This window comes from Martes martes (genome assembly GCF_963455335.1).
Source record: "Martes martes genome assembly, chromosome: 12".
Lineage (NCBI taxonomy): Eukaryota > Metazoa > Chordata > Mammalia > Carnivora > Mustelidae > Martes > Martes martes.
The window spans coordinates 50663834-50682291 of NC_137900.1; the positions used below are offsets into that span (position 1 = coordinate 50663834).

The 18458-nt window shown below is 39.2% G+C and overlaps 1 protein-coding gene across 7 annotated transcripts in view; it reads right to left on the bottom strand.

Annotated features, from left to right (window-relative positions):
- Nucleotides 1-943: 943 nt before the first annotated feature.
- Nucleotides 944-18458, bottom strand: part of ELAVL2 (ELAV like RNA binding protein 2) — a gene marked incomplete at both ends in the record, with an annotated part of 139407 nt that continues 121892 nt past the window's right edge. For 3 of the 7 annotated variants that reach the window (XM_080819360.1, XM_080819363.1, XM_080819361.1), the window contains 4 exons: nucleotides 944-1274; nucleotides 1880-1918; nucleotides 9828-10053; nucleotides 14198-14351. In XM_080819360.1, coding sequence (XP_080675486.1) covers nucleotides 944-1274; nucleotides 1880-1918; nucleotides 9828-10053; nucleotides 14198-14351 — 750 coding nt within the window. The remainder of the gene's footprint in view (nucleotides 1275-1879; nucleotides 1919-9827; nucleotides 10054-14197; nucleotides 14352-18458) is intronic. The other 4 variants (XM_080819364.1, XM_080819362.1, XM_080819366.1 and 1 more) reach the window with 3 other exon arrangements.

The window sequence follows — 18458 nt, forward strand, 5'->3', positions numbered from 1 at the left end:
GTGAGCCACCTATCACATAATAACCAGGATGATCAGACGCTCCACTGGTGATTACAAAAACGAAACCAGCAGTGTTTCCCCCATTGATTCTACTCCTTTCATACAAAGATCTCAAAAGTAGTATTTTCTACATCATAAATCTTTCTAAATTTTCCAACCGCTGCAAATTTCCTGGTAAATTTTAAAAGCTCACTAGGTGTCATATGAAGAGATTTCTCAAAGTATTCAAGTCAAAATATTTGTTCCAGGACCAGTAAAAAGTTTCTCCAAATTTTCTTTTTTATAAAAATAGATGCTTTTTTTAAACCCACATCAAAGAGGCTCTTATCTCTTTGGCAAGGTACTGCTTTACGAAAAGTTCTCCAGTATTCTTACAATAAGCGTTTATAATGTAGCCCCCCCCTTCCCCAACCCAAATCATAATTACAAAATAAATACTGTTTTTAACTTCATAAATAAAAATGTAAACTTCAAAATACTTTTCTTAGACATAACAGCAATGCTTTAAATGTAAACCAAACACAAAGCTAATTGGAAAAAGAAAGAAAAGGGGGAAAAAAAGACACAACCAACTGAAGAATTACAACACAAAGCCTCAGTATTTACTCACAGGTTCAAGGCAGTTATGTAAAAAGAAAAGAAATGTCTTCCCTTAGCTGAAACACTTTAAAAGGTCCACCTTCTTCAAAGAAGGCAATAGAATGCAATGTGACAGGTAAAAACCCTGTACCTCTTGTCCATATTCAAACATAAAAGATATTTAAGAAGTTTTAATTCAAATACTAGCAATAAAAAATCTCACATATTTCTTAGGATGCTAAGTAGTCGTTTTATCCCCATCTCAACACTGACTTACAAAGACATTTACTAATGTATAAAGTTTCTCTTAACTTGCCTTTGTTGTATAGTTTTCATATATAAATGGACTGAGGACAAGAGCTCATTAGGCTTTGTGCGTTTTGTTTGTCTTAAAGGAGACCTGCAGTACTCTGTCTCCCAGACGGTATCCATTGAGGCTAGCTATCGCCATGGCAGCCTCATCATAGTTTGTCATAGTCACAAATCCAAAACCTTTGCATTTATTGGTGTTAAAGTCACGGATGACCTTCACGTTGGTGACAGCTCCAAAAGGCCCAAACATTTGCCACAGGATACTCTCATCTGCGTCAGGAGCCAGGTTGTACACAAAAATACACCACCCTGTTCCTGGATGCCCAGGGATATTAATTCCAGCCAAACTGGTCATTCCATCAATGGTCATTGGAGAAAACCTACTAAACAAAATAGGAAACACACACACACACACACACACCACACACACCACACACACACACACACACACACACACACAAATAGAAATAGAGGTTGGTTACAGCAATGGATGTATTTTTTCCCCCTCCCAGCCCAAAAGTTGCAGTAACCCCCTCCCCTCCAACAGATATATACAACTATCTGATGTTTCAACCAAGGTCTGTGTGTGTGGCTTGCGGTGACATGCTATATTGACAAGGTATTAATTATGAAATGGCCATTATGTGCTGTACTGAACAATACAACCCACAAGAGCAAAGAAATATAATATATTTAGAAGTGGCTTCATGAATTAAGCAGGACTGGAGGGAGGGGATACCAACACATACACACACATGCTATAGCGTCGCAATGCAATATAAAACAAATAATGGGGTTTTTAAAGACCAGGTGGCATCCAGTGGTATACAAATACTCAAATCAACCGTGCTTCAAAAAGCAACTTTTCATTAGGTTGTACATGCAAAAGAAAACTGAACACAAACTCATGAAGGGTGTCACTGCCAAAATCAAAGAAACTAATCAATTATGGGAAGGGATTATGAGTATCATGAACCTCTATCATTACCTCTTTACTCCATAAGCCATATTGAGCAGATTGTCCAACCTGCAAAACATACATTTAGCAAACTTCAGTTTTTAATTTTCCCCCTTGATGTTCAAGAAAGCTGGATTTGTTATAGCCATCTTCCAAGGGGATATTTGTATGTTAATTCTATGTGAAGTCTCAAAACTTTAGGTCTTTTCACATTCCTGGGAGAGTGAGTACCCACTGCCCCAAGACACTAGTTCTTCCGATGGATGGTTTATCCCTACAGTGACCAGAGCCATGCAGGCGAAAGGTATGTGGTCATTCAGAGAGGAAACGTGGAGGCTCTGAGCAGTTAGTCTTTGGGTTCTCACCTATTACCAGGTAAATTCTAAGTTCTCCACGTGCACTTATGGGTAATTTATACTACCGTTTAAAAAAAGAGAGAGAGAAGAAGAAAACAGGCCTCAAATGGAGTCACCTGTGCTGAGCCCCATCTCAGCAAACCAAGACTTAATATCTAATCTAATAGTAGGTTCAAGAACACAAACTTTAACCAGTCAAGCTGGAATTACCTGGTCAGCTCTAGTGATATACTTTGCCTGAAACGACTCCCACCCCTCTCCCAAAGGAAGGTGACCTTGCCTAAAACAATCCACTCTTTGTTAGAAATGTCCCTTTTCCTGCTCCCTTCTGCCTATAAAAGCCTTCCGTTTTGTACAGCTTTTTGGAGCTCCTTTCTATTTGCTAGCTAAAATGCTGCCTGATTCATGAATTGAAGAATAAACCAATTTGATTTGGTGTTCAAATTTCCTCAGCTGAATTCTGTTTTTTAACATTAAGTTTTATAACTCCATTGACTCCTGTGTATACCAGGCACACTGATTAAGTGACTTGCCAAAGACCATAGGGCTAATAAATAGTGACACCAATATTCCATAAATTTCCCTTCAACCTCTCAACTCAGAAAGACTTTCATTTCTTACAAAATGGTGTGTTACAGGTAGAAAGAACCTTACAGACTGTATCAGCTCAATCTGCCATTTCTCCTTGTGCTCAAATAAGGTACAGAAAAAGACAACAGACTCATTGCTTCAGTGAGCAACAGGGCAAAGAGTTCAGACTCTGAGACTGATGCTTATTTTGACTATGCTACAGAACATGTAGCTCTACGCAAAGTCTAAGTCAGGTAGAAACCAACCAACCATCTTGAACATCCCTTAATATTTTTAAAACAAAGTACTTGGGGGTAGGTAGATACTCTTTAAAACTCCCCATCCTTTCCCTATTTCAAAAATTAAGTTGATTTTATAATATTTGCTTCTTTTTGCTTAGAGACCATTCTGATGTCCCAAATTTCCATAATATATACCAATTAATTACACGTATTTAGACGAGGTGGGCACAGCTTATGGTAGACAGAACCACCTCCAACTGCCACACTCCAAGTGAGACCCTGAGGCAGGGGGAAGAGTTTTATTCTTTAACACCTATGAAAGGTAAGTCTGAAAAATGCCTCAACGTTGTCTAACCTGTGGCCTCAAATGAGACTAGGGAACACACAAGAAATCAATTGCTTCTAGTTTTATAAAAGCCAAAAACCATCTCTTTCTGGTGTTTTAGAATTGGAAAGGGAATCTTCACACATTCCTGTCCACAACCACCTCTGGGCATTTTGTGTGTTTTGTAAAAATGGAAAGAAATAACTGAGCTGATGCAATGCAAAGTGTAAGGAAACAGAACAAATCACAATGACAAAGGATTCTTATCTGTGTATGTCTGTCGTCTTGTCCCAACACCCTCTCAGAAGCAGGGACATGTTCATTCCCCACTGTGCCACTAAGCATAAAGCACAGACCTGGATCAATGCAGGCTTAAAATAACTATCTGTTGACAAATAAAGCAATAGGGTTACAAATACTATCCTTAACTACTTAATCCAGAATGAAAAGTATCAGGAGGGCTGGCCTGATTGCACATGCAAGGAGAAAGCACGTGTGTGGAAAAAGTACACAGGTGGGAGGGCTTGGTTTTCTGCAGAGGCAGTAAGTCAAAGACATCAAGGCTTTATACACCAAAAGAAAGGCAAAGGCCACAAACACCAGAATAAAGATGCATACAACTTAGTATCACCAACCATCAAGTAATGTCATACAGAAAATATCATACAGTGACAGGAATGATAAAGAACGCATTTGGCATATGACACCTGTAGAGTAGAATGGCAATTGAAGTCTCCTTCTAAAATGCTGAAGGGCCCGGACGCAGAGACACTCTATCAATTCACTCAAAACAGAGTTATACCATCTCTGCCCAGGTTGGGAGTGTCACACTTTGCCACCATCAATCAGTTTACTATACCAACCGAAAGCCCAGGGATGGAATCTCCTAAGCAAGTGTTCAGTATTTTCAAGACAGGTTGGAAACCAAAACTGCTCCAAAAGTGAATTACACGTGTTAGGGAGAGACATCTCTTTCTCCATTCTCCATCCAAGGACCTTCCAGGCAGGAGGCCTAAGACTTCTACACTAGGATCTCTGAGGACCCTCTCACTGAGCCTCCTAAGCAATGTGTGCTCCACGTGGACACTATGCACCCCAAATCTTGTAACAGCTGGAAAACCGTAAACTAAGCATCTTCCCTTGTAACTGCCTAGTTTACAGTTCACTCAGACACAGGACCATTATTACTCTCCAGAACTATATATTGTTGTTGGGTGTGTCCAGAGCTCAAGGACAGCCACCTTTTATATGTGGTCATTTAAATACAGAAGCCAATAGTTAATGGAGACTAAGTCAATAGTGTCCAGAATGATCCAGGGAGGTGTGAATGATGACATACTACAGTGTGGAAGAAGAGAGTCCATTCAAAAGATACTTTCAACTTTAAAAGTATTCTTTATTCAGATTTAATGGCTGCACCGCAACCAGTACCCTCACTCATCAACAAGTACCCTCAATCAGTCCCCACGCATTGCTTCCTTTCCTGAGGGAAGACTGAGCAGTCCTCAAAGGAGGTGGCACTCTTCCCCTGTTCTGTAGCTTGGATATAATCCACTTTACAAATAGCACATTAAGTGGATCTGGAGGATTAGATAGGGAGGCCTAGCTTTAATTAAAAAAAAACCTCCAAGAAGAGGTAGCTTCACAATGATTTCTACAGAAATCATCATCATCATCAGAGTCAGGATGATACCAGTAAAAGCAGTCCAAGTCAACAGAAACAGGGAGAGCTGACTATTTCTGATTATTTCTCCTCTTCCTAGTACAAAGTCCATGGTGAGGTCAGACACAAGATAATCCAACAGGCAGTTCAAAATTACTACGATACTTTCACAAATCTTGCTTTAAAGATATAGGATTTATTAAGATACTGGATAAATGAAGTCAGCATGATAATAAGCAAAATACTTAAAATATTGTTTCTTTCATCTTTATATGTATTTTCTATGTTTGATTAGGGTTTAAGAGTTCACGAATATAACAGCACAAAGCCCATGTTCATATAATTTATGAAAAAATGATATACTGGGGATACGGGTATAAACATTTTCCTCTCAACAGGAATACAACTCAGACTTGGCACTATTTTGAATATTAGGTAGAGCATTCTCATTTCAAAGTTAGAAGTTACAAAAAGAAAACACCTACTTAATTTCTAAGAAATTTAGCCGACAGACTATGGGGAGGCCCACACACAAGTAGAAAGGGAAATGTGAAGTCAATTAAAGTCAGAAATAAAAATATATAGAACCTCTATATATAACCTCTATATATAACCTCAAAACCTCTCCAAAGCACTGGCCAAGATGTGCTTTGAAGTTAAATCACAAGATCATCAACTTACCCCTTATCCTATTAGATGGTGTCATCTATCCTCTAAGAAAAAAAAATTATTCAGGAGGACTGATAGCAGTTTCTTCCAAAAGGAAATTATAAGAGTAGCAACCAGCACATGCCTTCAACACAACACAAGCATGGATTTAAAAGGCTCCTTTAAAAATGCATAAAGGCTTGGGGCGCCTGGGTGGCTCAGTGGGTTACAGCCTCTGCCTTTGGCTCAGGTCATGATCCCAGGGTCCTGGGATCGAGCCCCGCATCGGGCTCTCTGCTCAGCGGGGAGCCTGCTTCCCTTCCTCTCTCTCTCTGCCTCTCTGCCTAGTTGTGATCTGTCAAATAAATAAAATTTTTAAAAAAATGCATAAAGGCTTACAGAAGCAGGCACACAGGCCATTAGACTAGATCACATTCAATAAAATTAAAGCTGCTCCACAAGAAGAGAGATGAAAAATTTGGCCAAAAGCTTAATTCTGATACCGTGTCCTAAAAAAATATATTTAAGGGGCTTGAATTATACTACCTGTCCCAATAAATAAAAATGGTTTTATTTTGAAAACTGTAGTCAATTAAGTAAACATATTAGATCAGCAGTGTTCATGTTAAAATAATTCTCTATTCCTATGAGTTGACTGAGCCATAAACTTCACAAGCCCACCTTTAAACTCAACCCTTATTGTATGGGTTTTACATTTTTCTGACTTTAAGAGATATGGTGCATTTCATGAGTATTAAAAATATCCTTGACTGGGGCACCTGGGTGGCTCAGTGGGTTAAAGCCTCTGCCTTCGGCTCAGGTCATGATCTCAGGGTCCTGGGATAGAGCCCCGCATCGGGCTCTCTGCTCAGCAGGGAGCCTGCTTCCTCCTCTCTCTCTGCCTCTCTGCCTACTTGTGATCTCTGTTAAATAAATAAATAAAATACTTTAAAAAATATATATATATATATATCCTTGACTATTATTATAATACTTAGAACTTGTATTCTCCAGTCTCCTTGAACTCCCAGGGTACTATGATGACATAAAAAAGAGAGTGAGAAATGCACTGTCTACTGGAAGGTGCCAAAGTAAAGGCCTTAGGACACAGATGTCAGGGACAAAATATTCCTGCAATGATCTAGACCTGAGTGAGAGAAGAGCAAAATACCAACATAAGAAGCAAGTCCTTTAATTCAACAGTCTTTGTGAAGAGAAAGTAGATTCCACCTTAATTCAACAGAAGAGGGACAAAGATGAAGGTAATAACATCAAGTTTTTAAAGTATTAAAAGCAACCAAACATATACCAGGTTAAACCTGAATTCTAGGAATAAAGGCTCCCAATTTCTTCCAACACTGCGTCTAAACCAAGCACTTTCACTTAGCTCAAAGACTAGTTCATTACTTATTATCCACACAGAGGTTTAAGGAAGGAACGGAGAGAGTAGAGACGAAAGTCAGGAATCTGAAAGAAATCTTCTGTTTTCTGAAACCGAGTTTCCCTTACAACAGACAGTTCTTATTCCCGTTTTCAGAATTTCATTTTCTAGCAGTCAAGGAAGAATTTCAAGTTAATAACATACGGAACAAAAAGATAAAAGCAAAGGATGAGCAGAAAGATATTTAGAAAGACATTAAATGTGACCATGAGAACATCCTTGAAAGCATTCCCAACCCACAAGTAAGAAGCACAGAGCATGCAGGAGTGGGCTGGGTGGGGTTGTGTGCAGACACAGCAGTTAGAAGCCTGGTCTGGGAGTCTCAGCGGGCCTCACCATTTCAATGATCAGGCATTCTCCTGCAGATCCTGCCACCTCAGACCTCTCGTCTGATCTTCCTCATCATTCAGTCTTGACCCTCAATGCACAGTTTTACTTAATAACTACCATGAAATAAAATCAGAGCTTACAGTGGGGAACACCAGGAAAAAACTAACAATGTAAAACGAACACAGCTTTCCATTACCATCAAACATTTTATATTTTCACAGGGTTGAAATCAACCAGTAAGTCTCAAAGAGCCTCCCTCTATGTAAGCTCAAAACTCTTTTCTAGACCCCAAAGAGGTTACCTGGATAGGCTGTCCAGGAAACACCTCTAAAATTCCTTCAAGTTTGCGCAAAATTTGCACATCTTTACTTTAAGATGCTACACAGGAAACCTACAGGCGGAGCTTTAAAAAAAAAAAAAAAAAATGGTTTTATGAGATTTTTCTCCACAAGGGCTAGTATCAAGCTGCTCCAATGCATCTCTCCCCCTGCAGCCATGGCCTGGACTACCCACCACAGTCATGGGGAGCAGTGTTTCCTGACAATGTGTGTGTGTGTGGGGGGGGGGGGGTTCTGTTGTTGCTGTTGCTTTTTTTTAAACATCACAAAGTTTAAAACAGAGAGTAAACACAGGCTCAATCAACTGGGTAACCCAGTCATCCAGTTTCAGATGGATCCTTTCAACAGTCCCACCTCTACGGCCATGGCAAAAGCCAGCCTAAGTAGGAACTGAACACAGAGTTTATGGTGAATTTCTTTCTCACACCTCACATGACACAACTGAGTATTTTTTTGAAAGCAGGTATTTCACCAATTTCATCTCTATTCTTTGGCACTCCTTAATACCCCAAATGAAAAAATGCATATGATTTAAGCTCAAAAACTTAACTCCTCAGGGTGCCTGGGTGGCTCAGTGGGTTAAGCCTTTGCCTTCAGCTCAGGTCATGATCTCAGGGTCCCGGGAGCAAGCCCTGCATCAGGCTCTCTGCTCAGCGAGGAGCCTGCTTCCCCATCTCTCTCTGCCTACCTCTCCGCCTACTTGTGATCTCTCTCTCCCTCTCTCTCTCTCTCTGTCAAATAAATAAATAAAAACTGAAAAAAAAAAAAACCCTCCTCATTAAGCTACATTTATGATCCTATTTTTGGTAAGTAACTATTCTGCCCCTGCAAGGAAAGAAAGAAAACTGATAATGCACTTGGGATTTAAAAAAAAAAAAAAAAATTAGCATGGGGTTAGATGGAATTACGGCTGCAGTACACCATATGGCCAAAAAGGATATTAAAAAATGTTCTAGGAAAAAAAAAAAAAACTGGGTGGCCTTGCTTATGAAACCAAAAGTTCTTTGTGCTGTGCTTAATGTCTTAAAGTCACTGTTCTCACATGCAGATCGGAGATGTTTTCATAATGACTCTTGATTTGATTGTTACCCCAGGTTTAAATTAAAACTTGAAAAATTAAAATATTTATGCCTATCTACAAGATAGAATGTCTTCTTTGGGCTGAAGATGCATAGTCATTCTACGGACTATACAGGGGTCTGAAAACTACCACCCACAGGCCAAATCCACACTGCCATCTGCTTCTGTATCGCCCAGGAGTGAAGAATGGCTTTTACATTTTTAAAGAGCTGTTTAAAAAAAGATCTATATGCTACAGAGACCATGACCCCCAAAGCCTAAAATATTTACTATCCAGCCCTTTACGGAGGAGGTTTGCCAACCCCTAAAATACAAGAAATAAAAATTTAGAAGGGGATAGGGATCCATTTGTAGGAACTTAATGTTTTCACATAAGTTTTATCTCCTTAGTGGTGTACACATTATAAAACAAAGTAACTGAAAGAGCTTGACCTAAAAGCTGAACTACGAGAATAAAATCTTACCAAGAAAAGAAAAGAAAAGAAAAAAAAAAAAAAAAAAAGACGAGAAAGGGGAAATCAGAAGCCCTGGAAACAGAAAGAACCCAGCATTCCATAGATCAGGGTTTCTCAACCTCATAACAATTGATGTCTGGAGTTAGACCATTTGCTGCTGTTGGGGGTTATGCTGTACACTGTAGGACGTTCAGCAGCATCCCTGATCTCTACCCAGTAGATGCCAGGAGGAACTGCACCCAAGTTATGTCCACACAATGTCTCTGGATGCTCCCAAATGTCCCAAGGGGCACAATTACTCCCCAGTTGAGAATGACTGCTATAGCTTATTGTCCTTTTTTGTTACCACCTTCAGTATTAGCAAAAGACACTACACCCCAAATATGTTTTCTCTATCCCCATAAGAAATAGAAAGAAAACACCACCAGCAACAGTAAGAACAAGCCAGAATCCTGTCAACAGAAGTACTGCACAGTGAACCTAAGAGTTCTGAGTGTAGTAGCTGGGCATAAGAACCAGACCAGACTTACCTAAAACGCTGTGCCTGCTGAGCTAGTGGTCCTGGATACCTTCTGTTTGGAGACTGGTACAGCTGGGAAAGGATGGCCTGATTGGTTTTTTGGCTTGGATTATTAGCAAACTTTACAGTGATTGGCTCTGTGGCACCAGGAGGTTTCTGGCCATTTAGGCCTTTGATAGCTTCTTCTGCCTCAATCCGCTTGTCAAATCGAATAAACCCTACACCCCTTGATATGCCTATTGGTAGATTTGGGTAAGGATTTGGGAAAGAGGGAGCGGAAGGAGAAGGGAGGGAGAGAAGAAAGGATAAATTAATTTTTCCTTCTCAAAAACATGTCTTCACCCACATAGAACATCTGCCACAAAACCACAGGAGGAGGAAAGTTTCACCTTACCTTAGTAGCAATTCAATCTAGAATCCCAATTTTGTATTTTTTAATTCATCTACACAATCTGAATACCCACCATTACATGCCTACCAATAAGCCTAGACAAATAGAAAGCACGCAAATATATCCATGTTCTCCCTACCTGCTGCCTTCTCTCTCCCCCATAGACTCCCTTGTCTTTAATAATATCAACAATAGCATGCCTGATTTCTACTTCTCAAATTATGGTATCAGATAAGCAGCTCAGTAATGAAGGGCACAGTAGCTTCCTTTCTTGTAAGGGGGAGAACAGAACCAGGCATTTACTAAAAATTCTAAAAAGCTATGCTAAAAATACATCACAGTGGTTGTAAGATATTTCAGCTAAATTTTTTTTTTAAAGATTTTGTTTATTTATTTGACAGAGAGAGACAGATCACAAGTAGACAGAGAGGCAGGCAGAGACAGAGGGGGAAGCAGGCTCCCCGCCGAGCAGAGAGTCCGATGCGGGGCTCGATCTCAGGACCCTGAGATCATGACCTGAGCCGAAGGCAGAGGCTTAACCCACTGAGCCACCCAGGCGCCCCATCAGCTAAATTTTTAAATAATAAAATTCTACTTAATAATATTACAAAGGATACTGGCCTGCTAAGAAAAATGTCTGAAGAGGCTTTTCTGGTTCCCTGAAACTCCCCCCACTGGTTTTAACTAGCTAAACTTTATGAGAGAAACAATATTATAAGGAGAAAAAGCGATAAAAGAAGACCTATATTTTTAAAATAAAGAAAATAGAAATAAAGCCTCAAAGCTTTCTGGTTCTAGCAGTATTACTCCTATGGAAATGCCATTCTCTTGTCTCATGCTCTCTCCCCACTCTGAGAGACAAGAATACGGAAGCAGGGGGATGGCCAAAAAGCCGTCCAGCTTTTGAAAAATGGCAGAGAAAAACCCAACGCATTCCATTTAATTAGCTTTAATGGGCTAGCTGAGGTAGCCATAGCTGGCCATCCGGAGATAAACAGTTGTAGGGAAACACTTTCTTGGCAAGCAAATTGGTACTAGCTGTGCTAGCTTGGGACTAGTAGCTAGAAAAATCTAGATGATTCAGAGCATATAAATGAAGACTAGAATGAGAGGTTACTGAGAAAGGCCGAGAAAATGTGCTCGACCATCATGATTTATAGGAACTTTAAAAAAGAATGAAGTTCTGCTTGCTTTGTAATTAACACTGTGTAAGTTCACTGGTATAAAATTTTTTTCTAAGGTGGAGAGGCATTTCTTCCAGACACCTATCTCAGCCCATACCACTTTTCCTTTCCTATTTAAGTTATATCAGTTGTACATTATTACTACCTGATGACTAACAAAATTGCAGGGTTTTCTTTTCCATTTCAGATAAACTGAATAATTTTGCCTTGAAAGTCTTAAGTAGAAAGATTAAAGATAAAATGGTGAAATGATAGTAAATATACTCTTTTAGTTATCCACTAACATGAAGAATTAATAACCCCTAGAACTTAACTATTCCGTGAGGAAAGCATTAGGTTAGCACTGAAATAGCCTCCACACAGACTGAGTCACCCAAATCTGAGGTCCTCTAACTTGAGCATGCATCAGAAAAACCCAAAGAGGGGTGCCTGGGTGGCTCAGTGGATTAAGCCTCTGCCTTCGGCTCAGGTCATGATCTCAGGGTCCTGGGATCAAGTCCCGCATCGGGCTCTCTACTCAGCGGGGAGCCTGTTTCTCTCTCTCTTTCTCTCTGCCTCTCTGCCTACTGGTGATCTCTCTGTCAAATAAATAAATAAATAAATAAAATCTTTAAAAAAAAGCAAAGAAAGAAAAAGATTAACCCAAAGAGGGTTGCCTGGCTGGCTCAGTCAATTAAGCATCTGACTCTTAGTTTCAGCTTAGGTCATGATCTCATGGGTCATGAGATGGAACCCTAAGTCTGGCTTGGTACTCAGTGAGGAGTCTGCTTGAGATTCTCTCCCTCTGCCCCTCTACCCACTTATGAGTCCATGCTCTCACATGCTTGCTCTCTCTCTGATATAAATAAATCTTTAAAAAAAAAAAGAGAGAGAGAGAGAGAAAATAACTGAAAGGCTTGGTATAATGCCCACCTTAAAGAGATGGGACTTCTGTATCAGAAGTGAAATCTAGGGGTGCCTGGGTGTCTCAGTGCATTAAAGCCTCTGCCTTCGGCTCAGGTCATGATCCCGGGGTCCTGGGATCAAGCCCCGCATCAGGTTCTCTGCTCAGCGGGGAGCCTGCTTCCTCCTCTCTCTCTCTCTCTCTGCCTGCCTCTCTGCCTACTTGTGATTTCTGTCAAATAAATAAATAAAATCTTAAAAAAAAAAAAAAAGTGAAATCTACTCTCCACTCACCAACTTCTCATTAAGAATGATGAATTAAAAAGCATGAATGATATGAACCCAAAAAAAAAAAGGTATTTCTGTTGCTTTAAGCAAATTTATCTGGATTGCTAGACCTGGATTTGTTCTATTTAACCAACTAACACTCTGTGTGATACAGCAAAGTGACAGAACATACACGGATGATTACAAAACGCAGCTATGATGAAAAGGCAGTTTTTTTATATTTCTTCCCTAGACTAAATTTTCTTCATACAGCCAAACCTATAGGCCATTCTCCCAAGCATGTATATGAAGGTAGATATCTTTCTACCCAAAACTCTTAAGGATGTTGCTTCTGATGTATGAGCCCCATTAACAGCACAGGGGAGCAGAACATGACTGCTTGTGTTCAAACTCAGATCTTCACTTGAAGAATTAAAAACTTGGCCTGATTTTTATTCTGTAGTTAATCTACTGCCCCCATTGTTTTTTTGTTTTGTTTTGTTTTGTTTTTTAAGATTAGAGCAGAAATAAATGATATATAGAAACTAAAAATACAATAGAACAGATCAGGGAAATGAGGAGCCACTTCTTTGAAAAGATCAACAAACTGATAAACCTCTAGCCATATACATCAACACAAAAAAGAGAGAAGACTCAGAATCAGAAGTGGAAGAGGAGAAATAACAGACCCATAGAAATACAAAGGATGGTAAGAGATTATCCACTGCTTCCTTTAGAAAAAAACAGACATCGTAATACACAATGATACATCTCCTCTTATGGTAGTAGGAGAGAGAGAAAAAAGAGAAAGAAAACAGGGAAAGTGAGAGGAAAGAAAAGGAAGAAACACAAAGAAAATTAAAGAGGAAAATCTATCTATGTTTTCCCCCCAAATCTTCATGTGACCGCTTGAGTATATGGTAATACAGCCAATTTTCCCCACCTTACCGTGTTTCACTATTTCCACTGTTTTTAAAAAGAATAAGCATTGTTTTTACAATAGAAAATTATAATTTATTCTTAAAATCATGGTCAAACCTATATAGCTAGTTTTTCTTTAAAAGCTTTGGCAGAAGAGCACCCTTACAAAAGTTTTAATAAACCTATTAGTCTCCTTATTTCGGTTTGGTCAAAAGTTATAGCAGGCATAAAATAAATTTTTAACATTCAAAATGTCAAACTCTTACACATGCCTGCATAACACAGGATGGACCCAGAAACCAGCCTGAACAGCTAGTGTGGACACAGGATTATCCTCCCTTAGAGAACAAGGTACACACTGCTGCATTAAACTATGCTTTTTACAAGAAAAAAGACTATTTATTAGAAGGAGTACTTTACGAGGAGGATAAGGGCTTTTTTCACACAGAAGCTTGGAAATGAGGATTATATCATCTACAAATTTATTACATGCCATAAAACAGACTTCGAACCTGCCCCTTCAGGGTATAAATGACGCAAGCTCGCTCACCCCACTCCACAATCTATTTTTATCCATGCAGATTTATGAACAATTCCCGCAGAAAATTGTGTTTTCTGGTCCACATATACCTTTGGTGTGTTCCAGAGGCAAGATCACTATACGGAAAGGCAGAGTATTTCACAGTCTGCCACTCAGAAAGTGTCAAAGATTGTCTGGAGCAGCTGCCTACTTACCGGTGACCTGGTCAACAAGAATACGAGAAGTAATGATGCGTCCATATTGTGAAAAAAGCTGCTCCAACTCCTTCTGGGTCATTGTTTTCGGAAGTCCGCTGACATACAAATTCGCATCTCTGATAGAAGCCGAACTTGGGCGAGCATAGGAAACCTAGGAAAGGAAATGGAATTAAGCATCTACACACACTCAGTTACCTCCCTTCAAAAATTCAAAGACTATCTAAAGTTAGCAGCTTTTCCATACGGAGCACGTAACAAACAACGAAGTTAAAGCAAGTCTGGCGTTAACAGTTTTACTCATTTCTGGAGAAATGCTCAACAAATGGGAAATACCACTCCCCTGGGGGAGAGTATTTATCCCTAGGTTTGCAAGTTTTCAAAACAAACCACACAGCACAGCAGTAGGTTGTCCTCAGTGGGGCCAAGCCCCTAAACTAGGAATGTAAGCTCAATAATTAAGTTTAAGGACTCTAAATTCATCCAACACATTTTTGTGTCCTATTTTTGAGCCTCTTCCATCTCTGCTGGTGGTGGTACAAAGTTTCTAAAAAGTCACCCTATTATCAGTAAGTATGCCTTTTTGATTCATTACCAAAATAACTTTCTATCATCCCTAAACTCCTGGAAATTTAAGCACTTGAATGAGTTACATCCCTTGTCATTCTTTGCTTATTATTTTCTTATCCACAAGTCTCTGTAGTGTTGTTTTTCCAAAAGGTCTTAAGTCCCTTTATTGCCTCTACCTACCATTCTTTCAAAAAGCTTCCTCTCTTTAAGACATAGTGTCCAAAATTCTAGAAGGATGGAAGACAAAATAAGGTTGCCTGTATTTATTTGTAATTAACATTCTTCATGTAAGCTCCATGCCCTAAAGAACTACATCTCTTTTTCTTATAATGATCATCCTCAATATCTTGGCATGTGATAAATGCCTGAATATTTGCTGAGTAAAACCTATCTCATACCCCACTGATCCTGTGGGTTCACACCAGCTTGGTATACCACAGGATTTAAGGGACAGTTCAGGCAGTCATCAAGAGCTTGTCCAAATTATAAATGACGGCTCTTTGCTTAGAACTATCTCTGCCATTTTTCAGATAGCTTTAAGTCTCATGTGCTATTCCTTCCCACAGTGCCTCTGGTTTAATTCTGAGCTTTCCTGGACTACCTAACTGCAAGAACTTCACAACATAACCCCCATTTTTCAGATCATTCATAAAAATGGCCAGTGGGTCTAACTCTGATTTGTTCAGGTACCATAACATGACAACTTCTGCTTACTTCTTTTATCTCTTAGTATCCACCTTTAATCTAGTCCGTTGCTTATTACAAAAGCAACAACAAAAATCATCTTTTCAATTTAAACAAGCTTTTTGGTATTTTCACATATTTTCTCCATGGTTTAAATTATGTCCACAGTGTTATCAGCTTTTTATTTTTGGCTTTTCAGGGGGAAAAAAAAGCCAGGATTTATACTCCTTTGTAACAGTCTTGCTATCTTTCATCTCTGCTCCACCAGTATTAACATTTAATATTCTTATCCTTTAGTCAACAAATTTGCTCATTAACAAGTGAAAATACACCTATTGGTCCAAACACGGTATCTGAAGTCAAGTGAGCACTGTTCTGTCCTACACATACAAGGAATTTGGAATAGTGGTAGAGAACAGATAGATAACTATTCACATGTGCTTTGTCTCTACGCCTGAACACTTAAGAAGAATGAAGACTGGGGAACTTAAATGTAAGTGGAAAGTAAATGAAGGCAAATTCCAAATGATAACCAAAATAATTCAAGTGGAATCTAGTCTTGGGACTGCTATAAACTGAAAAAACAAAGCAAATGAATTACACATGTACTCAGTGGTATGAAAAAATGAATAACCAGTTTCTTTTCTAAAGCACAATTCTCAACTATCAGGGTAAGCTAAAAATCCCACCACTTAAACTTGCTTTCAGTGCAGGGAGCACTCAGCAAGTCAGCTGTTCGGCTGCTCCGGGTCATGTGACTCAAGTGTTCCCTTTAGGAAGAGCCACTTCCCACGGGCACCAGAGTAAGCATCTGTACATTTTCAAAGTTGGGAGGCTCCCTTCCAAGGGCTGATGAAGCAGGCCTGGGAGGCAGGCAGCCACTCCATGAGCTCAAGCAAGGCGTGAGGTAATGTAGTTCTAGGTGACAGCTCTCTAACCAGTATGCCTGGGCTCAAAACTACATGCCATTCATTAAAGGTTCTGTGAACTTGCATAAATTATGTAAGTCTATTACCATGTAACTGTACCTTCTTTGTATGGTTATTAGGAATAATTAACAAAATAATTTCTAATCTACATAAAATTCTTAACACAGGACCTAAAAACCTAGGTGACTATAAATATTATTTATCTCTACAAGCATCTGAGAATATAGGTAAAGACACAGACCATTAAAGTTGAAAGTAACCTGAATCCATTACTGTGTTCCAGAATAATTTACTCATGCAGTGACATTTACTGCTCTGTGCATTTCAGAGGTGTGTGGGTGGAGTGTTTTAAAAGTTATCCTAAAATATATTTAGGAAAACGGGTTTATATTTAGTGCTTATATAAAAGCTTTGAAAACATACTTGGGTCAGTTATGTTATCTGCTTTTTTTTTTTTTTCTTCAATGGCTGGTCTTAAATTTACATTGCTTCTTTAATTCTCAGCTTGTATTGACAATATTTTATTTTCTGTTGATGCTCTAGCATCTGGGGCCTTGATCCTGGAGAGACTGCCCCTCCCAGGTATAGCTACTTCCTGGGAGATAGCAAATGACCCCCGTGAGCATGCCTTTGATATATAAACAATCAATTCAGAGCCCACACCCATAACTCCTTATCAAATTCTCACATACCATGCCTATTCCCCCTGTCCTCACCCCAGGGCCAGATGCCTGACAACTAACTACCCCCCACCAAGCTAGAGTCCTCCAAAGTTATTCACACTAACTAGTGCTAAACTTATTCAGCATACCAACTCTGCTTCCCCCATTTCCTTTCCACAAGGAACTCCAGTAAAAGCTCTGGGCCATGCTCTGCCCTCCTGATTGACCATCCCTGATGCCTCCCCATGTGACCCTACATGTCATGCTGACATGCCCTGTTTCTAAAGATCTGTAACTATAAACTTCTTCCTTCATAACGATAACTTCCATGTCTGCACGTCCTACCATACCTGATTAAAAGCAATCCTGGGTACATTTTTAGAATACGGGCACATTAGAAAGGCTCCAAGAATCAATACTAAGCCTCTACAAAAGAGTATTTTTCAATAACTTTGTCAGAAACTGGTTCCCATCACCACAGGCAGGACAGAGGTAACTACATTGCATATAAACTCACAGTTGTAACAAATAGTATTTCCATTTAATTTACACACAGGGACTTACAAGACTTCACCATGTAAAAGCATTTTCAAATAAGAATGTTTTGTTTGTGGTAGGTAAGGCACACATTAGTATTTTATAGCTGGGCAAATAGGTAAATAACATGCCTAATGTTACATACCCCTGGATTCAAACTATGATCTTCTGACCCCATGTCCTTGTAGCCTTGTCCCGTTTTCTTTCTACAATTTACCACACTATAGTAACTTTTGTTCTGAAAGTTTGGAAAAATTAAATGAATCTTGGTTGTTTCTTACACACACCACACACATGGTGAAATTGAGCTAAGACAGAAGAAAAGAGGATGACAGTAGAAATTATAGTTAAGTCAAAGTTATTTTATTTCATTTTCCATTAATATTTCTAAAAAGTAACTTCTCCCAAGAATGAGCGGTCACTAATTGAGATTCACTGCAGAAACTGCATGATAATTAGAATTTTTAAATTAGTTTTATTACTTTCTAATTCTTAGAATGAATTAAATGAGCAATGTATCTCCACTCTACCCCCTCATCCACTTCCAAGAAATAAAAGTGTAAAAAAGGGCAAACATCCCTCTCCCAGACCAAGGGGCCAAGTCTCGCCCCTATACCTCTGTTTCTCAGGATTAACAGGCCCCTTCCCTGCTCTATCAAAGATGTCACTGTCAATAACATCCTCCTTTCTAAAACAAGAAAATATTTCTTCTTATTCCTCTTCTGCTTCTTCTTCTTCTATCTCTAAAGATTATCAACAGAATATACTTAGATCCAAGTAGGAAGAAGACTCCCCCAGTAGGATAAGGACTTGTATTTGGAGATTCAAATAGGCTTCCAGACAGAATTTTTTATCTAGCAATTATCAGAAACCTTCTCC